Source organism: Notolepis coatsorum, assembly GCF_963971535.1.
Source record: "Notolepis coatsorum genome assembly, chromosome: 2".
NCBI classification, from domain to species: Eukaryota; Metazoa; Chordata; class Actinopteri; order Aulopiformes; family Paralepididae; genus Notolepis; species Notolepis coatsorum.
In genome coordinates, this window is record NC_140166.1 from 122065716 (window position 1) to 122080832 (window position 15117).

General features: G+C 49.9%; 1 protein-coding gene across 2 annotated transcripts in view; it reads left to right on the forward strand.

The window, feature by feature from the left end:
* The window catches only part of tpp2 (tripeptidyl peptidase 2), a 97155-nt gene that overhangs the window by 16962 nt on the left and 65076 nt on the right, over window positions 1-15117 (forward strand). For both annotated transcript variants that reach the window (XM_084338242.1, XM_084338243.1), the window contains exons 6-7: window positions 8743-8906; window positions 9059-9213. In XM_084338242.1, the coding sequence (XP_084194368.1) occupies window positions 8743-8906; window positions 9059-9213 (319 nt within the window). The remainder of the gene's footprint in view (window positions 1-8742; window positions 8907-9058; window positions 9214-15117) is intronic.

The window sequence follows — 15117 nt, forward strand, 5'->3', positions numbered from 1 at the left end:
ATACAAGGGATATCAGGGAATATTAGAGAATATACAAATACAATTAAATATATATATATAAATAAATATATATATTCGGTTTAATCTGGCCCTTCACAACAGCCACCCCCTGAATAGGTCCCAGACCTAATCAGTTAAACGGAGACAGATTAATCGCGTTGTCCATTTACACATAAGGGTTTGCTGTAGGGGTCAGTCAACTTCACAAAGTCATAGGGTTGTAGGGTCATGGTCATCATCGATTGTGTCTGGGAGTCGAGGCAGCTCTATGAGCCTTGCCACGGGACGGGTGTAAGTGCGACCCTGGACGAGCACTTCAGCTGCTCGGACCTTGCCGTCGGCACCGGTGATCACTTTGCTTACGCGGCCGGCCGGCCACATAGCTCTGGGCAGTGATTGATCAATAATCATGACGACTGTTCCTTCTGTCAAATTGTCTCTCTCCTTTACCCACTTCTGGCGGGTCTGTAGAGACGGTAGGTAGTGCAGTAGGAAACTGTTCCAAAACTTGTCGGCTAATACTTGGCTGTACCTCCACATTCGTCGGCCGTTCGCTTCTTCAGGCCGGTACATTGTCTGGGGTAATGTGGGATCTAGCCGCCCCATCAGGAGTGTGTTGGGGGTAACTGGGTCGATATCCGCCACATCACTGGAGACATATCCGAGGGGCTTCGAGTTAAGTACTCCCTCAATCTCCGTGAGGACTGTCATTAGGACTTCTTCCGCCACAGTCTGGGCCCCAAGTACTGCGTACAGGGCTGTCTTTATGGAGCGCACTTCTCGTTCCCAAGTGCCACCGAAGTGGGGTGCGTTTGGGGGGTTGAATTGGAAATCAACCTGTGCTGGAGCGAGGTGGGTCTTAAGTTCTGGGCCCATAGCTTGGAAGCTCTCTCTCAGCTCTCTTTCGCCGCCTTTAAAGTTTGTCCCATGATCGGACAATAGGGTAGACGGTCTTCCTTTCCGTGATATGAATCTACGGAAGGCCATAAGGAATGAGTCTGTGCTCATGGTCGGGAGAAGCTCGATGTGTATCGCTCTGGTGGTCATGCATTTGAATACAATACCCCACCGCTTCTCGGTTCCTCTTCCTTTCTTTATGTGCAGCGGGCCAAAGCAGTCCATACCCGTTGAGTGGAATGGCTTGTCACCGATTCGGAGGCGACATGGAGGAAGGTCAGCCATCCTTGGTATGCTGGGCTGCGCGCGCCACTTGCGGCAGTCTAGACATGTTCGTTGGAAGCGTCGTACCGCCTCTCTTCCTTGTAGGATCCAGTAACGACGTCTGATTTCCGCGAAGACTCTTTCTGCTCCTGCGTGATGTACATCCTCATCGTATTTCTTTATAATCAGCTCTGTGACCTTGTGTCGGCTGTTCAGTACGATCGGGTATTTAATGTCATCCGGTAGATTGGGGGCTCTGCGTAGGCGACCACCCACTCTGATGAGGGTATGAGCGTCGCTCTCGGGGGCCAGGTGAATTAATCTGCTGTCGGATGGGACGGGCTTTCCTCCCTGTAGACAGGCCAATTCATCGGGGAACGAGTCTCTCTGGGCTCGCTGCAGTAGAAGCAATTCTGCTTCCTCGTAGTTAGCTGCTGACATATCAGCGGGGGACTTGCACTCCGGGTGGTACCGCAGGAATGTTCTTTGTTGTGCACTCTCTATGGACGTGCAATCGTTTATGTTAGGGTCGGTGGAGGCTACGGTGCTCAATCCACAGAACACAGACTTCTTAATTTCCACCTCCTCTGGACTTGCTTCCCTCGGGATAGGCATGGGCCACTGTCCTTCCGGGAGTCTTAGGAATGCGGGGCCGTCACTGTAGACATTGCGACGGGTGAGGTCATCCAGGGGCATCCCCCGGGTGATGACGTCAGCTGGGTTCTGTTTTGTATCAACGTAGCGCCACTCTGTTTCTCCGGTTAACTCTTCGGTTAGGTCTTGAATCTCGGTGACTCTGACTCCCACGAAGACTTTGTACTTGCATGAGTCCGATTTGATCCAGGCGAGTACCGTCGTGGAATCTGACCACAGGATTGTTCTAGACACCGGTATGGTGAGCTCACGTTGGATGAGCGTGGCTAGGTGCGCTCCGGCTAGGGCTGCGCAGAGCTCTAGACGTGGGATAGATTGTTGCTTGCGTGGGGCTATTCTCGAGCGGGCGAGGACAAATGCTGTGTAGATCTCTTCGTCCGCTGCTGGGTCCTCTGCTACATGTTTCTGTAGTGCAAATGTCGCACAGCAGGGGCTGCACGTCGTTCCGAAGGGGAGGACTTCCCATTGGTAGATGGCTGGGTGCTCATCTCCTGGCTTCTCTCTCCATAGGAACCGTAACAGGGGCTTGTCCGCCTCTACTAATCTCACCTGCAGGAACATTCCTTTAATGTCCCCGCTGATGGCCACCTTTTCCTGGCGGAAGCGGAGTAGAACGCCGAGTAGGGAGGGGCCGAGTGTGGGACCGGGCAGTAACTCTTTATTCAGATTTTGGGATCCGATCTGGTAGCTGCAGTTAAATACTATGCGGTCTTTACCGTTGTGATGGACCTTGTGGTGGGGCACGTACCACGATTCAGTGGTCTGGTCAGCCTCTTTAATGTCCATCTTTGTGACGTGTCCCGCTGTGATGAGCTTCTCAATCTCAGCGCGGTATACACTCTCTTGGGCGGGGTTCTTGGCTAAGCGCCGCTCCGTGTTCAGCAGGTACCGTTCTATGGCGTCTGTCTTGGCGTGGAAAGTAGGCATTCCTTCTCGCCGCAGGAGTGGCGTGGCGTATCTCAACACGCCGTTGACCGGGACTCTCTTGGTCCCTGTCTCGAGGAGGTGAATGGCGTAAATGTCATCTTTAGAGCGAATGTCTTTCTTTCCATTCTTAAAGGGCATTTGTTCCAAGCTCCATAGCCGCTCTACGTGTTGCAGGAGTGCGGTTTCTCCCTCTGTGACTCGGGAGTGGAGACATCTAGTGGCTGTACTTCGGTTGAGAGATTTGGCGAGCGGGCCTTGGAGAGTCCATCCCAAACGGGTCTCGACTGCTGCAGGACAGCCTCGGGGTCCGGTATGAACCCGGTCTATCGGGACAATGAGGTCTGCATGGTCGGAGCCTATCAACAGGGTCGGCATAGCATTGTCTATGAGCGGGATCGGTAACTTGCGCAGATGTGCATATTTCTCCATCAGCTTGGCGACGGGGTATGTGTACCGCGACAGTTCTATTTCTTGGCTGGTGAAAGCGTCTGCAATCTGGTACCGTCGCTCAGGCTGGCCGCTTGCTGCGATAGAGAATGAGACATTCTCGCCCTTTATCGTCTTCAAATCTCGTCTTATTGTCCGAATTGTCATTTGGGTTTCGCTTCCCCGCAGCCCTAGCTGGGCCGCAGCGGAGGCGAGCAGCAGGGTCTTCTCTGACCCGTCATCGAGGACGGCGTAAGTGTCCAGGACTTTATTCTGGTAGCTTAGTGTCACACGCACTACTTTTAGGAGTACTCGGGCTCCACTGCTGCTGGCGGGATCGATGTACATGACGCTCGCTTTGCGGCTGGATGGTGCAGGTGAAGGGCGCCGTCTGTTACTGTCGTGAAGTATGTCCAGATGGGCTCCATCGCACTTGGTGCACCTTTTCTTTAAGCGGCATTCGGCTGCCATGTGTGAGCGCGCACAGCGAAAACAGCGCTTGTTGGACTTTATCCATTGACCTGCTTCCTCCGCGTTCAGCTTGGGGAAGGAGTCACATTGCGCTAGCCAGTGTTCTTTCTCACAGTAGGGGCACACTATCTTCCACTTCTCCGTTCTGGAGGGGGTACTGTGGCTCCTGCTGCTCGGTACTGACTCCGATTGGTGCATCACAGTCACCGATCTTCTTCCATCATTTAGTCGTCTGGTTCCTTCTCTGGAGCCAGGGGTGCTCCGTCCGAATGTATCTAGCCGTAGGCTGCTGACTTCTCTCGCCAGGAAGTCTGCTAGATCGAGGAGGTTCGGTTCGGGGCCATTCGGGTCTCTGTGGTCCCTCTGCCGCCTAAAGCGCTCCTGACGAGCGGGCGGCAGCTTCTCCAGGATCCTTTCCACATTTGAGTTGGCGTAAAGTTCATACTTCCCCTTCTCTCTTTGCGCTCCCAACATCCCTACCAGGGACTGCACTCTGATGGACAGGTCGTCCAGTGCTCGATTGTCTATTGCTGGGGGTAAGCGGTCGATGTGTCGGATCTCCTGGATCACGTAATCCCATATGCGCCCATACCTCTGGTCCAATGCTACCAGCGCTGCTGTGTATGGGGTGGTGGAAGTCGCGTAGGCGAGCGCTATATTATGTGCGCGGGGCACCTTTAAGTGCTGCAGTAGGATGGCGTATTTGTGGCGTTCATCCAATACATCCACCAACATGGTCTCCAGACACATGCGGAGTTCTGTATACTGGGCCCGGTTCTCTTGGGTGAAGTTGGGTACCATAGGCGTGCCAATGTATGACGCTGACTGTGGATACATCGGCGAGCGTTGGGGGGGAGGCCTCCTAGGCGAGTCTCCTCCCGCTCCTTGGTATGGGCTGGTACCGGCAGTGTACCATGGCCCGCTTGTCCAGGTGCTGTTCCTCGGTGCGGGTCGTGCGTCGTGCTCACCCGTGTATAGCGTCGGGGGTCTGTAGCGCAGCTCCGCGGGAGTATAGCCTGGGCTGTACCGGACCTCCTGGTCCGGTAGAGTACTGTGCTGTCTTCGGGCGCGGTTCTCCTCCTCTTCCTCTTCGTCTTCAGTTAGGTCATCCAGTGCTTGTAGTCTCTGGTTTAGCCTCTCCACAGGATATGCTGCTCCTTCCCGGTTGCTAGGTCTCGCTTGGACCGGTGGGGGGAGGTGGTCTGTGGGGGGTATAGACCTCGTCTGTTGGTCAAGTTCAGGGTTGTTTACTCGGCTAGGGGATGCCGCCCTGGAGGTGTGTCTAGACGAGTTCCTGGAGCCTCTGGCGGAGGGAGAGGGTGTTGTCCGTCTGATCAGCTGTTCTATTAGTTGCGCTTGCTGTCTGTCGCGCTCTGCGTCCCGTAGAGCACCAGCAGCTGCTCGCTGGCTGTCTGCTCGGTATCGGGCCACATTCTCTTCCATCTGAATGCGTCTTATTTCCAGGCGTATTCGCTCTTCTTCGCTCCGTTGCTGTAGCTGCAATCGATCGCGTTCACCCTGGAGTCTATCGCGTTCAGTAGAGGCTTTCAGGCTGACGAGGAATGCCTGCTGTAGGGTCCTCTCTGCCTCGCTGGGAGAAGGCGGTTGTATAGGAGAGCCTTCCCTCGGGGTACTCCTTGCGGAGCCTTGGAGCTCTATCTCCACGGTGCTCTCCCCGTCTTCTTCCGTGCCGAGTTCTCTCTCGGTAGCGTTGTATTCCTCCCGGGACTCATCGGGGACTACTTCTTCAGTACTGGCGGGGTGTGAAGTCATGTCTGGTTCCCACTGGTCCCCACCGTGAACTTGGTCAGTTACATTAGAGCCCGTAGGGGCCTCTATGGTCGGGGTAGTCTGGGCGTTGGGGTTAGACATACTTTTACTTTCTAGTTTTACCGCGTTTACTGTTAGTAGAAGACTAGGTTGTTGACTGACAGCGTAAGCCTCTAAGTACTGAGGGAGCCGTCGTTCGCGCTGCGGGCGTTGGTTAGGAGGATCGTTTCGTGGAGTGTTCATCATAGGCCATTTCAATATTAATAACACTATATTAATATTACACTAATTACCCTCCGGCTCGAAGGACCAATTGTAACTGAGGGGTACAATTCCCTGACTGTATTACTAGATATGATACTTACTACCACTACCTTTGTACTTAATATTCGGCCACCCAGTACACGGCATAAATATATTATCATGAACACTCTCACGTAGATGAAACGGATCCAACACAAATGTACGAATTAGAAACAGGTCTTTATTTCCTACACAGCGATGGTGTGTAGAATAAGCACTTAATCACTTAATTACATTTATGAATTGAAATAGTATGCACTTTTATGGCAAGGAGTATTCGTCGGTATATCAATAGATAATGTCCAATCTCTGATGGCGCAGGTGGTAGATATACGACCTGGAATAGTTAAGGAATAACAGCAATGATACTTTAATGATTATAGGCTGGATACACTAGAGGGGGTTAATCCGGTCGCTTGTAAGCCGACAGGAGTAGGAGGGGGGGGGGGGGGGTAGAATCCAGCTGCCTCGTCCGGCCAAGGGTATCCCAGGTGAACCCACTGTAGTGCCGTTCAATGCGCCGGCGATCCTTGGACCACAGATGAAAGCAGGTGGACTCTTTGTGGGCCGGCTCTCTCCGGTCCACGGGGGAGAGATGTGGAGAGACCTCGTCTTGCAGAGCGTCTCCTCACCTTGCGTCCTCTCCAGGGGGGGGGGTTCCAACACACGGTAGTGTCGGGGGTCTTTATCCATAGAATAATCAAAGTATCCAAAGCATAATCCGTGCCTGGGAAGGCGGGCTGTCGTCGGTAGAATAATCCGGTATACAGGTCCACTCGCTCGTCGGCTCTGGGGCTCCTCGGGTGCAGCTTCACATAGGGTCAACCACCCTGGGTAAGCAGCCAGTTCTCTGCCCGAAACGATGGGGTACTGACTACGGTAGTATTCTCACCGCACGAAGCACTATATATTAACAGACTATTATTAGCTTAAAAGACTACGTCCAACTCGACGATATAGTGCCAAATATGACTATTCAAATATTAATATACACGATGTCTCAATACCGATGGTAGGCCGAACTTGGCCTTACTCCCACACGTGGCATCGCGGGGAGGCTTTACGTCTGTGACTCTATTGGAGGGTAAGAAACTGGACTGAAAAGAAAGTCCTACTTTAGTAGCGCAGTATATATACGCACTATGAACAAATAGTCCCATTAGTGGTGCGGTAGCCAAATTCCTACGCGGAACTAGGACTTGTTCGTACATGTCGAGCGGTACGTTTGAACTGGGTCTGAGGGGTATGGCAGCCTGGCACCAAGGTCTCGACCAATAGTAGAATGGAGACTATTATGGGATGTTCAGTAGGCTAGAATGGATATTCAATGCATATTGTACAAGGAATATACAAGGGATATCAGGGAATATTAGAGAATATACAAATACAATTAAATATATATATATAAATAAATATATATATTCGGTTTAATCTGGCCCTTCACAACAGTTATCGAGAAATAACTGACCGCTGTCAGGGGCAACCGAGTGCTATTGACCAATCACAATCAAGCATTTTGGCGAATGTTAAAACGCCATGTAATAAATAGGTGATATTCACAACCCTAATATGTATCCTATAGGTGATATTAACAACCCTATATGTATCCATAATCCTTCCTATATAGAAAAAATAGGTGATATTAACAACCATCATTTTTATCCTATAGTTGATATTCATGACACACGTAAAGCTACTTCCTGGTTCTTCACAAGAAAAACTATAAAAGAAGGAAGGGTCATCACTGTAGCGCGTGAACACAGAAGTGTGAAAACCTTCAGTTCGGCCTACATTGAGTTAAATGGTAATGCCATCTCCTCGTTTATGACCATTTAAACGGGTTATTACCTCGGATGGTAAATGGTGCATTTATATAGAGATTTTATCCAAAATGCTTTACATGTTCCTCACATTTACCCATTCACTCACAAATTCACACATCGACGGCAGAGGCAACCATGCAAGGAGCCACTGTTGCCCCTGGATGTCAGATGTCAGAATCATCAGCAATTTGCATGGTTGATGTATATTTTTTTTTAAATAGCTTTTATATTTAGCTTCTCCATGCATCTCCCATAGGCTTCAATACTAGAACTGGCACCAAGCAGTGCATAGAATGCTGGTGTTCTGACGGAATGACTCTTATTTCTTTTATAGTTTCCTTGGTTCTTCGGTTTGATTTGATGGACTTGTCACACGCGTGACTCAGTTTCAGTTTATTTAAAAAAGGACAGTACACATTAATCAACATTTCTGTAAATGTTGTCAGTTTTAGCCAGCTGGCTAATTCGCAACTGTAGTCCTTTTGGCAAGATGTTATAAGACCGTGCATACACCTAGAATGGAAGCATTAAAAGTAAAACACAGTATTTACAACAAAATCCAACATAATAGTAAAAGCAATAACAAAATACACAATGAACTGATTAAAAGTGATCACATGTTTGATTGGTTAATAACCAGGTCTTGAGTTTTTTTTTTAAAGGTGTGGTAGGTAGCACAGTGTCTTATTTCAGTTGGTAGGATGTTCCAGAACTGAGTGCAAAACAGGACTGACTGAAGGAGCTGGACCTAAATGGCACAGTACAGTCCCCTCTCTGGGTAGATCTTGTGGACCTATTATGAGATGTTTTTTGTTTGACAAAAGTACTGAGAGGTGGAGGGGCCTTGCCATTTAAGATCTTGAACAGTAGGCACTGGGCAGGCATCGGTGTATTTTGTCAGGTTTTCCCAGTTGAGGATTCTGTACTTGCTGAGGATGTGACAGTGGTGGTAAGTATATGGTTTTTGGTCCAGCACCTTGAGGGCCTGCTTATACAGAGAGAGAATGGGTGTCATGGTTGTGTTTTTTGCATGGGTCCAGCTAGTCATACAGTACATGAGATGGGAAATCATTGCGTTCGTAGGGCAGCAGTAGATGTTAAACAGTTGCTCATGAATCTGAAAGTTATATTTGGCAGTCTGCGTTACTCTTTTTACCTGCTTTTTGAAAGATAATGTAGAGTCACTCCTCTGTTTGTCTTCCTGTAGGGCTGTAGTGGACACTTCAGAGAGTGGTGAGCTGTCGCAGTGTACTGTCCTGGGCTCCTACAAAGAGACTCAGGAGTACACCTCTCTGGGAAACGCTGAGATGCTCAACTACTCCATAAATGTTTACGACGAGGGAAACACTCTCTGCATTGTCACCAGTGGAGGTGAGGCATTCCAAAGAAAATGTTGTCATCGCTGAGCTCCTTTTTTATACACTTAAGGATGCATTCCAAAGAAAACGTGTCCTGATTGTTGAGCTCTTTTTGTATGTTTCAATGTGTCTGGTTCTAGTGTTTTTTGGTTTGTTTTTCCCAAGGGGCTCACGGGACACATGTAGCCAGTATCGCTGCCGGTTACTTCCCAGAAGAGCCAGAGCGCAACGGTGTTGCCCCTGGCGCCCAGATCCTCGCCCTGAAGATCGGAGACACCCGCCTTAGCACCATGGAGACGGGAACAGGGCTCATCCGTGCGGTAGATTCAAATTTATTGTCATCATACAACACAAGCACAGTGCAATGAAAAGAAGTTTGGCATCAACCAGAGTGCACATGTAACAGTAAAGTGCAATAGTGATTAAACTGGGTATTGTGGTTGTCCAATTATCTAGCAGTCACCATCAATGTGTCAACTAGACCTCCCCATTGGAAGGGTGCAGGCGATAAACTGTTTCATACCGGACCAAAGGAAACAATTCGGACTCTTGCTTGAACGTTATTTATTTAGGATATCCTATCCAAACGCTCGAATACTCCACTGTCATTGACAAACAGCCACCAGATGGTCAATTTAGACAGCTCGTAGCTGGTAGCATTAGTCATTAGTTAGCAGCATACAGTCAGTAGCATTTAGCAGCTGTCAGTAGTAGTGGCACTTAGCCAGCAGTAGTAGCATTTAGCCAGTAGTAGTAGCACTTAGCCAGCAGTAGTAGCATTTAGCCAGTAGTAGTAGCACTTAGCCAGCAGTAGTAGCATTTAGCCAGTAGAGTCGATACAGTCAGTAGCATTTAGCCAGTAGTAGTAGCACTTAGCCAGCAGTAATATCATTTAGCCAGTAGTAGTAGCACTTAGCCAGCAGTAGTAGCATTTAGCCAGTAGAGTCGATAGTCAGTAGCATTTAGCAGCAGTCAGTAGCAACAGTTAGTAGCTGTCAGCATTTAGCATCGGTCAGTAGATTATTTACCTACTGTATACAAAACAGGAAACAAAACGGCATCCATTAGCCACATGTGCTATGCATACATAAATGATAGGTATGAACAGAGTCAGTGCATACAAGAGATAATACAATGCAACGTACCGTTAGCCAGTTAGATCGCCCACAGGGCTTTTCTCATTACAGGCCTATGGCTACGTGTGTCTCTTAAATAGTGCGTCACACAGACGCTGAATCAGCCTCACCTGCCCACATATCTCTCCTGGCGTCCCACAGTCTGCAGTAAACGCCCACTAGGTGGCACCAGATGATAAATAATAAGTGCCTCTATAATAATGATAATAATAATAATATCTCTGTAGGAAGGGCGCTGGATAATTCTCCACCTCCACCTAGTATTCTGGCCGTAAGGGCTCAGAAAACTACCCAAACCATACAAATTGTTCTACCCATACAAATGGACTTATATTTAAAGGGAAACAAAAGATACAACTCTCGTTCTATCTACAGTAGATAGAACGAGCGTCCGTGAAAACTACGTAAGTTATGTCGGCAACGGGTGATTCTCGACGTCCTCAGTTGTGCCAGAAACAGGCAATCCTCGGCGTCCTCAATTATGCCAGAAACAGGCGATTTTCGACATCCTTGATTGTGCCAGAAACAGGCGACTTAAGACGTCCTTGATTGTGCCAGAAACAGGCGACTTTCGACATCCTTGATTCGGACATTGTTCCTCAATTGTGAGAGGGTTTCAGCAACGTCCTTGTGGTTGGCCATGTGGGCTTCTCCTGCCAGGAGAACTCTGACCCACTCCCTGTAGGGAAGCAAGGCCACTCCGGGCCATTCTTTGGCCATGGTTTGGACTCGGCCGTGGTACAGCAAGGGTTTGGTGTATTTGTCTTTGTGGACCACAAGCCTGTCCCGGGTGGTTGCAGGGAACTCTACGCCTTCCTGCGCAGCTAGGCATAGTTCATCGAATGCGTTTTGGCGTTCCTTGCCCGTCAACGCCTCCATTTTTGCTGGACCGGGCCTGCCTGGTGTGGGCTTCCTTCCACTTAAGGCCCCTCTTGAGGTGCCTTTGGAACAGTGTCTTTGGTCTCGCCTCCGTGGCGTTGTGCCTCCCACCTTGACCAGACCGGGCCTGCCTGGTGTGGGCTTCCTTCCACTTAAGGCCCCTCTTGAGGTGCCTTTGGAACAGTGTCTTTGGTCTCGCCTCTGTGGTGTTACGCCTCCCACCTTGACCAGACCGGGTCTGTCTGGTGTAGGCTCAACGCCACGCGAGGTCCCTCCTGAGGCGTCGCCGTTCTCAGGAGTGCCGACTGTGAGATTCTATGGTCGTTAGGGAGTGATGCTGGTTGCTCCTTCACTCCAGGCGGGCAGTCCCTCTCGGTCAGATCTATCGCGAGGTGCTTCTTCACTCCGACGGCCGTCGTCCCCATGGAGTGCGCGAAGTTGGTCAATGACTGGCATGCCATCAACTCTACCTCCTCAAAGAGGTCCGGATGCGCACCACTCAGTCTTGCCCAGTGGGCCGTCCCACAGCACCAGATCGCCGACTCTCCCCACTCTTTGTGGGACTAAGCGACCTTCCCGGGCGCTGATGAGCAGGTCGATGGTTTTGGGCCGGGTCAGTTCTCCTGGCTGGACACGTGGGAAGAACAGCTCCAGCTGCTTAGAGTCCACCACTCGGTCCACCTTGGCAATGTCCTCAAGGCCATAGCAGAGCATTTCGTGGGACCTCAAGGTCCCCTTCGGGGTCCATACTTTTATCGCCACCACATACCTCTTGGTATCGACTTTGACTGCCATCTTCCCAACACCGTACACGACCAGTGTGATTGGCTCGCCGGTCAGCCCGAGTCTCTTGGCAGCTCTGTGAGTGATATAGTTGGTGTCGGAGGCGAGGTCAATCAATGCTCCTACACAGTCTCCTCCAATGCTTCAACATAGTCCCCTGTAGCATCGACGAGCTTGGCGAACTCTGTTTGGAGAGCTTTCCTGTCACTGATTAACTCGGCTGGCAATGCAGTGTCAATATTGTCTGCTACTTGGTTTGCTCTCTTTGTGAAAGCCGACTGCGCCGCAGTACGCGTCTTCTTCAGCTCGTCCACATCTATGCCCTCCATCTTGCCCCAGTCAGCCGTATGCCCTCGCTGGAGCTCCTTTCACGGCTGGGTTACTGGTCGCAGGCAGCAGTGATAATGGAGTAAACAGTCTGAAGTACAGCTACACAGTTAGCACACTTGCTGCTCGTAGCACAGTCCACGATGTGGATGAGCAATTAGAAGAAGGGTAGGTTGAAGCACAGTTCCTTAACGTCAGTGCATCAACAGTACAGTCCACGGCGTGAAGGCGATTCACATAATAGGTAGGTTGAGGCACAGCTACAGGCTGTCCACGGCGTGAATGAGCGATTCACATATAATATATAATAGGTAGGTTGAGGCACAGCTACAGGCATTGGTGCGTCAACAATATTGTCCACGGCGTGAATGAGCAATTCACATATAATATATAATAGGTAGGTTGAGGCACAGCTAAAGCGTTGGTGCCAACAATAATGTCCATGGCGTTAAAGAGCGATTCACTGATCTCGGACAACGACGAGAAGGCCTACCGGGAGGAGGTTGAGGTACTGGAACGCTGGTGCCAGGACAACAGCCTGCTCCTGAACATTGGTAAAACCAAGGAGCTGATCGTGGATTATAGGAGAGGACAGCAGGAGACGCACACACCACTGATGATTAACGGGGCTACCGTGGACAGGGTGAGCAGCTTTAAGTACCTGGGGGTCCACATCTCAGAGGACCTGACATGGTCAACACACATAGACACAGTAGTAAAGAAGGCGAAACAGCGCCTCTACCACCTGAGACAGTTAAGGAAGTTCAGAGTATCGGGGAAGATACTCCAGTCCTTCTACTCAGGAGCTGTAGAGAGCATCCTGACCGGAAACATCACTGCCTGGTATGGAAACAGCACGGCACAGGACAAGAAGGCCCTACAGAGAGTGGTGCGCTCAGCCGAGCGTACCACGGGTATTGCACTACCTCCCCTGCAGGTTCTATACAACAAGAGGTGCAAATCCAGAGCCTGCAGAATAATGAAAGACCCCCACCACCCCAATAACAGCCTGTTTCAGCTGCTGAGGTCAGGCAGACGCCTGCGAACCCCAGCTACTAGGACAGAGAGGCTTAGCTTCTTCCCCCAGGCCATCAGAGTCCTGAACAATGAACATTGAGTACCACAGAACACTGAACTATCCACACATAAGCACACATGAGCACACACACGACTCACACACTAGCAGCCACTTTAACACTTCAACATGAGCGGGCACACACTCATGCGCACACACTCACACTTATTGCCAAAAGGAAAAGCCACTTTAAATCAGTATTAGCAACAGTAACAGTGTATTGCACTACCAAAGCTACCTAGCATGTCCTATATGCTCTGTAAATAACTATGTACAGATACCGATTTTGATGTCACACCATGTTACCTGTTACCTGTTATTGCAATTTTTTTTTTGTATTGGATTCTATTATATGTTGTACCCACTGTATTGCACATTGTTGCGGGCAAGACCACCCGCATTTCATTGTATACTCGTATGCTGTGACAAATAAAACTCTTGACTTGACTTGATATATAATAGGTAGGTTGAGGCACAGCTACAGGCATTGGTGCATCAACAATACTGTCCACGGCGTGAATGAGCGATTCACATATAATATATAATAGGTAGGTTCAACACAGCCAAGGCGTTGGTGTATCAATGATATTGTCCACGGCGTGAAAGAGCAATAATATATAACAGCCTGCGTTGATGCTTGGCTGGTCGGTATTGCTATACGACGAGCAAAGCCTATTGGCGTGGTAAAGTCATTTAGCTTGCCACGCTAGCTTCCTTCCCTGGTTGGCAAGCAGCTAGCAGGGTTAGCATTTAGTTGGATAGTCAATTAGCTAACCATGCTAGCTTCCTTCCCTGGTTGGCAAGCAGCTAGTAAGGTTAGCATTTGGTTGGCTAGCAGCTAGCAGAGTCAGCATTGGTTGGCTAGCGGCTAGCCGAGTTAGCATTTGGTTGGCTAGCGGCTAGCAGAGTTAGCATCACTGAAATACGGCAATTCCAACACAGAAAGCAGTCAACATCAGCGTTTTCAAGGGGGCGGCTAGGTGGCGCAGTGGGCAAGGCGCTCGCCACCAACGCAGGAGATGCTGGGTTCGAGCCCAGCTCTCGGCGTTCCTACCAGCTTGGCTGGTCGTTCATACTAATACAATTGGCAGTATTAGGGGGTGGGAAGCTGGTGGGTCGGGATCCGACGTTGTGGACAGCGACTCCTACAGGTCGGTTGGTGCGCCTGCGCAGTGGAATCAGGAAGCGACGAGGGCAGCGTGTCCCTCCCACGCAGACCCTTGCCGCTGAGAGATCGCGCTGTACAGGTGAAAAGATGCGACGGCTGCCTCCTCAAGTACCGGAGGGGACACGTGATGCAAGGCTTCGTCCACATTGCAGCCGGCTTGTGGGAGGCATGGCCTAACAGCGGTCGAGACAGGGGAGGGTAGAACTGGACAATACGAAATTGGGGAAAGGGAGAAAAAATAGAAAAAGGGGAGAAAAAGTAAAAAAAAAACATCAGCGTTTTCACTTCCCTTGAGTTGACTGCGTCCTCCCGATGTACCACGTCGTGTGTATCAGCGTTTCCGTTAGCCGGTAATTACCGGTATTTGACCGGCAAAATCTGTTGAAGTCCGACATATTTAATCTCTCCGGTCTTAATGTCCGGTGAAAATAATTCCCTGAGTCTAAGCACAATTTGATTATTTGAATTGTATTAAAATAGGCTAAAATTAAATAGCCTATGCGATGAACGAAACAATCATTACATTTGTTTCATCGTTGCTTGCTTCTAATAATGACAACGACATTGTCAGCGAGAGCTTAGTGCTGGTGTGCGAACTTTTGTGAAGCTGCAGAGCCGGAGCAGCAGCAGCACAGTGCAGTACTCCAGCAGTACTCCAATTCAGCCATTTGCAATTCAATGTTGGGTGGGGGGCGCTGCTGTGCGGTCCCCAGAAAAGAGCCAATAACAGCTGAATCTGCTGCTCTGCATCGACATACTCTCGCAAATAAGTCATTGGGAGGTGGCGAGAGAGAGAGTCGTCACGCAAACCCACGATAATGTTGCCGTCTCTCTCTGCCAAATTTCTCAGTTCTTC